At 41.0% G+C, this 9919-nt stretch overlaps 1 protein-coding gene across 1 annotated transcript; it reads left to right on the forward strand.

The window, feature by feature from the left end:
* The first annotated feature begins 1400 nt into the window (after positions 1-1400).
* Positions 1401-5213, forward strand: LOC120993722 (olfactory receptor class A-like protein 1). Its single transcript, XM_040422193.1, has 3 exons — positions 1401-2324; positions 3439-3540; positions 5145-5213. The coding sequence occupies exons 1-3, from the start codon at positions 1401-1403 to the stop codon at positions 5211-5213; spliced, it is 1095 nt and encodes a 364-aa protein (XP_040278127.1).
* Positions 5214-9919: the final 4706 nt, after the last annotated feature.

A 9919-nucleotide genomic window follows, 5' to 3' on the forward strand; every position in this document is an offset into this window, starting at 1 on the left:
AGATCTGGTCCTGCCATAGGGCCTAGATAACTTGCCATTTTTGAAGGCCCAATGAATACTACACTGTGATAGTATATTTTGAAGTTATACTACTTTCCCATCATCTAACTGCAAAATAAAGATAAAGGGTAACTGAGTTTTGCAGTAAGGCAATAGATTAAAACTCAAAACCAAGGATACATCAGAAGATAATAAGTGTTTTGGAACCGTAAATTTTTCTCAAATGTGAGAAAGCCCCAGGTTTATGGGGTCAAAACATCACTCTTTTTGCATGTTGGCATAAATAGTCATTTGCAGTAAGGATTTGGTCTCCAGTGCTGTATTTTGAAAGTTCAAGGGGTAGTCCTGTAGCAAGTCCCTGAGGAGCCGGGGGAGAGGATGGGAGTGGTAGTGGCCCTGATGAGATATATGGCGGTGTGCTCCCTCAGGCCATTGCTCCCTGGGGATCGGTGCAGTGGAAAGGTGACTTGAGGAATCAGGAACAAAGTAAAGGTATAAAAGTCTAATGTGATATCTTGCTGATGACTCTCTTTTGAACTTCTCACACTTCTGGTTATGGGTGTATATTGTGTAATGCAGGCTTTGAGTTGGTCTGGCCTGGATGAAATCTAGGTGATGAGTGTATGAGCCATAATCCCTCAAGTGCAGCAGGGTCCGTAAAGCTGTGGCTTGCTGGTCACCCTGCTGACTATAAAAAGCTGTAGCTTTTCAGGTATCTGTATCTTTGGTATTCTAGCAGTCTCTCTGGAGTAGTGGTCTCACAGAAGAGTTGGAATAAGAATTGGTCCCTAAGACCCCTGGAGTAAGAGTTATAGCATGTTCTTCCTTCCTTCTCACAAGTCCCATTAGAACTCCCCCTACTGGCAAGAAGCAGGACCAGCCCACTCCTACCAAGAGGAGAGGAATGGGATGGTTAGTCACATTCCTAATTCCAATCATACCTTATCAGCTGGTGTACAGGGCATATATGAACATAGCAAAACATATCAAAATTATATCAATAGCAAGCCAATCAATTGCAGATACCCTCAGGTCTGGGGTACTGCCTTCCCTTTTCCGATCTTATAAAATTGTTAGCTAACCCCACCAATCATAAACTGATGCCACATCCTAATGATGTGCCATGGCTTTACAAGATATAAATAAATAAATGAAGTAACAATTCAATAAATCTGTGCATATGTGTGGAGATAGGTATAAGAAACAGATATTATACACAAACATATTTTAATACAATTAATAATCTTTTCGATAGATGCCATGCCAGAGTACGATTTTTGCAGGCAAGAAACCTTCGACTTGACAATGAATTTGCTGCCAAAGTCAACTGAATGAGAGCATTCTTACAAGCAGCAGGTATTCATTCACCCATTCCTGCTGTAGAAGTGCTTAAATATAAAATGGATCTTTGCATTATCATTAAAGGAATGTCATTTTTTCTCCAGACAAGTGTCGGTATAATAAGTAATTGTGTCATTTTACTGTCCTATGCAACCATACTCTACAGTAAATGCAAACTCATGCCGGTTGACATAGTTCTTTCCCATTTAGCCTTTGTTAACATGATGGTTCTGCTAACACGAGGAGTTCCACAGACAATGACGGTTTTTGGAATAAACCATGTGCTGGATGATGTTTTTTGTAAAGTTGTTGTGTATATTTACAGGATTGTGCGCGCATTGTCTGTATGTGTGACCTGTCTGCTGACTGTACTACAAGCTGTTACTATCTCCCCTAATATAAGATGGTCCTTTGTCAAGCTGAAAGACATGAAATTCTTGAGTCTATCCCTAGTTTTTCTCTGGGTGATAAATATGGCTGTGTGTATAGCAGCTCCATTTTTTTCTGCTCTACCAAGAAATGTCAGCATTCCTAGTTTCACCTTAAACCTTGGATTTTGTTATGTCTATTTCCCTGATCAGATGAGCTACATTATCAATGGCTTTGCAGAATTTTTGAGAGATTTTGCCTTTGTTGCAATTATGGTTTTTACCAGTTATTTTATTTTACGGACTCTGTACAGACATCGTAAACAAGTTCAGAGCATCAGAAGACAAAATGGTGCCCGAAACCTGACTGCTGAAACAAAGGCTGCTCAAGATGTGCTGAGGATGGTACTGCTGTATGTTATCTTCTTTGGGATAGACAATATAATATGGATATACATGCTAACTGTGTCACAAGTACCTTCAACAATTACAGACATGAGAGTTTTCTTCTCATCCTGCTATGCTTCATTGAGTCCCATTTTGATCATTTTCTCCAATCGAAAAATTCAGAATGGCATAAAGTGTGCAATAAAGCAGAAAACAGTGGAGGTTTATGTATGCCAAATATAGACAATATGTCCGATGTTTGTATAATATACAGAATTTTAAATTATACCATATTTTTCATCCCATAAGATGCACTGGACCATAAGACACACCTAGGATTTACAAGAAGAAAATAACAAACAAAAAAATTCAGATCTCCAAATCAGACTTCCACTCCTCATGAGACCTCAGATCAGACCCCCAACTTTCATCAGACCTCAGATAAGACCCCCATTCCTCATCAGACCTCAAATTAGACCCCCAATTCTCATCAGAACTCCAGACCCCAATTCTCAGGCATCAGATCCCCAAATCAGACCCCATCAGACCTCAGATCAGACCCCCAAATCAAACACTCAGTAACTATTAGACCTCAGACCCCCATCAGGCCTCAAATCAGACACAAAATAAATAAATTAGCTTTTCTCTCCTGCTCTGGATCTCACTGCCACTCCGCTGATCTTGTGGCTTTTCCTGCACTCACAGCTCCGTGGTCTTCTCTGGGTGACTCACTGCACTGTTATATGCAGTCAGGCCAGTGCAGTACAGCGCCCAGAGAAGACCAGGGAACAGTGAGTACAGTCAGCACCAAGAGCACTGTATTCACCGCTCTCCAGTCTTACTGTGTACTAGTGATGGCTTTCATAATGGAATTGCTCACTAGTATTCACTCCATAAGATGCACTGCCATTTTTCCCCATTTGGGAGAATAAAGTGTCTTATGGAACAAAGAATATGGTAATTATTATTTACAATAAATCACAATACTATACAATAAGTTATTAAATGAACTAGAAAAACTGGATAAACCCAAAATCCATGATAATCATTCAACGGCTTCTCCATCTTTAAAGGAGTTGTTCACCTCTGGGGGCCTTTTTTTTTTTTATACTCACCCCACCAAACACACACACACACACACACACATATTGGCAGACCTAGGTTCCTGTACCTTCTGTCCTCTGCTGCAGCTGCCATACTCCAGTCCCCACTGGTAAACTTACTGTTTGACAGAGGTCATGTGGCTGCTGCAGACCTTCCTCAACGATGTGTCCTCCATGAGTCATAAGATCTAGTGACATATGGGGGACACATAATCTCTGTGGCCAGTCTTTGTTGGCAGCAGCCACGTAGACCTATCAAACCGGATATTGTCATGCAAAGACTAGAGCTTTGTAGCAGTGGCGGGGTACTGAAGGAGCAGGAGCCCAGCAGTGGTAAGCAGGTAAGTATACTTTCCTTCACAGGTCTGGTGACATTGGGGGGATCTGGCAGAAAGGCCCCTGAAGGTGAACACCCACTTTAAAAGGATTGGCCACTTTCTGGATACTGGTGACCAATGTGTATGTATTGTAAGATGACTATTTTGCACGTACTACCCCCATACATAAAATATCTGATGGGAAAAAAAAGCCTTTGTACAGGACTCATTCATCTCTGTGAAAGCCCTACTAAGACTTCATACAAAATTGAACCTTCATATAGCATGTGCATGAGTCTGAATAGATAGCAGGCCCTGTTTAGATTTATACACTTTATCCATAGCACGCTGGACAGATCTCAAAGTCTTTGCAGCAAAATCCTTAAAGGGGTTGGCCACTTTCTGGATACTGGTACTGGTATTGGTAAAATAGAACAATTTTGTACATAAGGAGACTATCAAAGGCTATTTGGCTGTGCGTGGCAGCAGTGTCAATCTATACTCACAAGTCATACAGCCTTCTTGCTCTGTCTTGCATGTTAGTGTGCACAACCTTCACTCCTGTACTCATTTTAGGAACTTTGCTGCAATGCTTCTATTAATTGTAATAAGATGGTAATCCTGTTGATAGTAACAGAGTACTGTCTTATTTGTTCTTTTTTTATAATTATTATAATGATGAAAATTTGCATGCTTTTAATGGAAATCATATTTTGTACAAGTAAAATAAAAATGTCTTGTCTCTATCATAATTCTGACGTTGGCTATACACTTTATATTAGCTATCAAATGTACGTTCAGCTGGCAGCTATTTCTCCTGACGTGCCCATACACAAGTATTCTTAGCTGCTAGCAGACATCTCTGGTGGTGGCTTCTGAGAACAAAATATCAACCATATGGAAATCCATCATGACCTACCCTTCTTTCTTCTGATTATCAGCCATCAGGAACACCATATACATATACAGATGGTTGGCTGATCATGGCAAAATGTAGACAGAATCACTAAAATGCACATTAACCCTCACACTGATCATTCCGAACAGTGTTCTACTGTTTTGAACAATCACTGTTTGAGGATTGTGTGGCTACAGAAGGGTGGCCCCTTCTGAGGACTATATCTCAGGATGTGATTAAGATACAGCCACAATGTTGATCTTGTGTTTTTTTTTTTGTATCAACAATTTTTATTGTTTTTAAATAATAATTAGCTTACAATGGCAGTAAGATAGTACATATATAAGAGGTACAAAATAAAAAGTATATGGTATTAATTCATACCAGTATAGCATGACAATGCAAGTCAGAATTCAAAAACTATAAATTAACACAAAGAAAAGGGGATAACAAGGAATTAACAAAACATGTGGGTATAGACCAGGCTGAGTACATGTTATAGCTAGTAGGATGCAACAACATATAATAGAGATCCAAAATATGTCTTAAACTTTGAATAAAGGGTGAGAAAGTGGTTGGGGGGAGGGGGGAAGGAAGAATAGATCTCATGGCAAGGCTCTATATTCCTTCCAAGGAGACCATATATCTAAGAAGGTAGCTCGAGTACGGGTTTCCCAATGGGAGAGTTCTTCTAGTCTATATAATTGATCTACCTTTTGGGTCCACTTAGCTTCTTCTGGAGCGTCAGTGGATAGCCATGCAGCAGCTACTAAAATTCTGGCTGCAGCTAAAAGAATAAGAAGCAAAGACCTGACTTTCTTGTTAGTCTTGTCTAGCCCCAAGTTAAGGAGGGTCAGTTCTGGGGAACATTGAAGAGAAGTACCACAGATACTATTACACTTGTTTACTATAGAACGCCACCAACTCTGAATAATTGGGCAATCCCACCATATGTGGTAAAAAGTGCCCTTGGAGGTTTTACATCTCCAGCAGATATTGGAAACATTAGGGAAGTATAGCGCAATATTTTCTGGTGTTTTGTACCACCTCATCATGATTTTGTACCCATTTTCTTGGATCCGGACGCATCTCGAGATTTTGTGAGGCATAGAGAACATCACTTTAATCTCTGTGGGAGTCAGGGAACGGTTGAGGTCCTTTTCCCAGACACCCACTATTGCTGGTTTGACAGCAGTTACGGGGGACTTAATCTTTTTATACAGGGATAAGATTAATCTCTGAGGCGACTGTTTGGACCCAATTAATTCGTCAAACCAAGGGGACAGAGGTGGCACGGGGGGAGAGTTGTTTATAGAAGACACTTCAGATACAATAAATTTGTGTGTGAAGGAGAGAGACAAAGACTCCTTTAGGTTTTTAAAGAGAAGTGGAAGAGGAGGGACGATACCTTTCTCATTCAAAATTTCAGAGATGAGCAAGTTAGAGTGCCTGATCTGGGGGTAGCATGATTTTTTTAAATCTAGAGGTGCTAAATCTATCACGTCTTTAAGAGTCAGGAGTGGTGAAGGAGTGGTAAGTACTTTATTATGAGAAGAGAACCAGTCCCATACTGCCAACGAGCACCTTATCAAAGGATTTTGAATTTGATGAGATGGGGGAAAGGGTTTCCCAGCAAGCAATATAGCCCTGGGAGTGGAGGGAAGAAAGTTACTTTCCATATGAACCCAAAATGTATGGGGGGGAGCTCTAATCCAATCCACTACTCTGGCTAGATGTATGGCCTTCATATATAATTCAGGATCAGGGAGATTAATACCTCCTAATTGCTTTGGTTTAGTGAGAGTATCGAATGAAATTCTGGGCCGACGTCCTTTCCAGATAAACTTGCGGACTGCTTTGTTAAACCTGTTAAAGAAGGACCTCAGAATTTTGATAGGGAGAGCCTGCATGACATATGTTAATTTGGGGAAGATCAAGGCTGATACCATATTCTTTCTGCCGAACCATGACAAGTATGGGAGGACCAATGAGTCCATCTGGGCAATAACCGAGTGTAGAAGTGGGATGAAATTTAATTTATATAAGTCTGCAGTATTAGGATAGATTTTCACACCTAGGTAAGTTAACAGTTGTGTGGACCAGTTGAAAGGAGAGTGGAGCTTGAGAGACCTAATTGTTGAGGGGGGGAAGCCTCTGTGTAGGAGTTGTGATTTAGCGGGGTTTACTTTAAAGTTAGAAAGTGATCCAAATAGATCCAGTAAGGATAATATAGAAGGAAGGTATTTTTTCAGGTTAGTTGTGCAAATTAAGAGATCATCCGCGAAGGCGGCCAGTTTAATTTCCCGATCGCAAACCCTGAGTCCTACTAAATCTGTTTGTTGTCTCAGGGCCTGTAAAAGCGTCTCCATAACTAGTACAAATATAAGCGGGGAAAGGGGGCAGCCCTGTCTTGTGCCATTTTGTATACGGAAACTGGGGGATAAAGTGCCATTAACTAATACTGATGCTGAGGAGGAGTGGTACATAGCCTTAATCGCGTTAGAGAATTGGTCAGGGATGTTGAATTTGGCAAGCGCAAGACTAATATACAGCCAATCTATTCTGTCAAACGCCTTCTCAGCATCAGTACCCAGCAGGACTATAGGGATCTTTCTGAGGGAGGAGAAGTATAAGGCATTCAGAATCTTCATAACATTATCTTTCCCCTCTCTTCCTTTAACAAAGGCTACCTGATCAGGATGTATTAGGGAGGGAAGAAAGTTTTGCAGTCTAGTAGCCAGCATTTTAGCCAGTAGTTTAAGGTCAGTGTTAAGCAGGGATATAGGACGATAATTCGAGCATAGTGAAGGGTCTTTGCCCGGTTTGGGGGATGATTGTGATTGCAGCTCTGGACATATCAGGTGATACAGGGGTATTGTGTAAAGCATTGTTACAAATTGGGAGAAGATGGGGGAATAAAATGTCAGGGAAAGCTCTGTAATAGGACAGAGGTAAGCCATCCGGGCCAGGGCTTTTCCCAGCTGGAGAGGAATTTAGTGCCTCTTGAATATCTGATATGGTAAATGGGGCAGCAAGCTGGTCGCATTGACTTTCTGAGAGGGCTGGGAGATGTAGTGTACTGAGAAAGGAGGAGATATTTTGTACTCTATCCAATTCAGGGTTAGGAAGGGGAGATGGGGAAAGATTATAAAGGGATTCATAGTAGAGCTTGAACTGATCTGCGATTTCTTCTGTTTTGAACAGCATGGAGCCCGATGGAGAGGCTATTTTGTGCACAAAACTTGTCGTTTTTCTACGCTTTATTCTCTGTATTTGGAATTTTGTTGCTTTATTGCCATGGGCGAATATTTTTTGTTGAGAACTTAAGAAGAACTTCGCAGAGCGTTCATTTAGCAAGTTTTTTAGCTCTGTTTTGAGCAAAAGTAATTCAGATAGGTGGAGTTGTAGCAGGGAAATTTTATGGGTCTTCTCAAGTACATTAATCCTGAGGAGAAGGGAGTTTTTCTTATCAGACTCCTTCCTCAGATATGAGCAAAGGCTTATCAGTTGGCCTCTTATATATGCTTTATGAGCATCCCATAGGGTGTTAGGGGAGATGTCAGAAGTACGGTTAATGAGAAAGTATTCTTTTAGAAGGGACATTATTTGTTTTTTATGAGTGGCATTGTCCAAGATGGACTCATTGAACCTCCAACCAGTTTTCTTACCCAGTCCCTGAGGAGGGCGGATGGAGCAGAAGATTGGTGAATGATCTGACAGCGTCATGGACTCTATTTTCGCTGAAGTGCAAAGTTGCAGATGCTCTTTCGATATCAGAATGTAGTCAATTCTGCTATATGAGTTATTGGCTGCAGAGAAAAAAGAATAGTCAATGCTATTAGGATTAAGGCTTCTCCAAACATCTATGAGACCAAGATTAAACATTCTAGTCAGAGTAGCTTGGATTGCCTTAGAGGGAAGAGCTGATTTATTCGAAGACGTATCTAATAGGGGGTTAAAAGGCATATTCAAATCACCTGCTAATATTAGGATACCCTCACTCTGCTCCTCAACTAGAGACAGAAGGCCTGCAATCCATTTAGTTTGGTCCGTATTGGGGGCATAAGCATTAACAAAGGTGTATAATGTTTGACCAATTTTACCTTTTAATATGATGTAGCGACCCCAATACTGACCCCTCTAGATGCCGCTCCATCTGCGCCACAGTGATAGCATGTGGGTACCTAGAGAATGAAAGATCTGGGAAGTTATTCTGCTTGAAGTGAGTTTCCTGTAGGAAAACCACTGTACTTTTTTCTTTCCAGAGGAGAGAAAAAATTTGGCTACGTTTAGAGGGAGATCTCAACCCTTTCACATTATATGAGACTACTATTAGTTCAGACACGTCTTGGCTACTATATGATAAAAAACATATCTATATGTAATGAGCATGTTAAAGGTAGGAGACCCAGCATTATAACATAATAACATAGGAACAGAAACTTGGGACCACAGTGAGTGGTACAACATCAACATGAGAAGTTGCATGTACAGCAACCACAAAAGAGTAGGGGGAGAGTGAATCAAGTTCACACGTAACCTGTTTCAAGGAGGGAACAGGCATGAGAGATAAGATACAAAACCGTAAGAGATATGAATCTAGATTGGGAGTTTAAGAAGTAGGTGGCAGCAAAGCAAAAACAAAAGAATATTTAGGGGCACATAAGGGGATTATGAAGGGTAAAAGACAGACAGGACAATAGGAGAATAAAAGCAATAAACATACATATAAGAGAGTCTCATATATATCTTTGTCTGATATTCACAAGGAAAGTTACAGTGAAGAATAAAATTAGATATAAAGTTCCATCTTATCTAAAGTAAGTAGAAGAAGGAGGAAAAACACAGGGATCTCAGGAACCGTCTTGGGTGAAGTGAGTCTTCTTCGGTGTTGTTAAGTCTTTAGACTTCTTGGATCTCAGTTTCTTCGGCATTGCAGTGAGCTCCCAGGGCTGGTGAACAGGCAAAACTGGTAAAGCTGTTATATCTTGTACTTTATCCCAGTCCGGAATGTTTAGTGGGGGAGAGTCCAGAACTGTGTAAGCTTCCGAGAGATCGTAAAAAGAGGATATCATGATCCTTTTTCCAGCTACTAAGAAAGAGAGCCCAAATGGGAAAGACCATCTGTATAAGATCTTCTTTTCTTTAAGTAGTGCAGTGAGAGGCCTTAAAAACCTCCTTTTCTGCAGAGTAGATGGGGATAAGTCCTGGTATACTTGTATCGGAGCCTCCTCCAGGAGGATCGAGGGTGCGATTCTGGCTGCCTTTAATATCGCTTCCTTATCCTGGTAATTCAAAAATCTACAAATAACGTCCCTGGGAGCGTCATTGTCCTTTGGACGAGGGCGTAGAGCTCTATGAGCCCTTTCAATTACCAGCGTGGCAGGATCAAAGTCTCCTAGTAAGGAAGCAACAATCTTTGTGATAGCATTTGGGATGTCGGAGGCGGACACCGACTCTGGGATCCCTCTAAACCGGAGATTGTTTCGTCTTCCTCGGTTTTCC

The sequence above is a fragment of the Bufo bufo genome, chromosome 3 (assembly GCF_905171765.1).
Source record: "Bufo bufo chromosome 3, aBufBuf1.1, whole genome shotgun sequence".
NCBI classification, from domain to species: domain Eukaryota; kingdom Metazoa; phylum Chordata; class Amphibia; order Anura; family Bufonidae; genus Bufo; species Bufo bufo.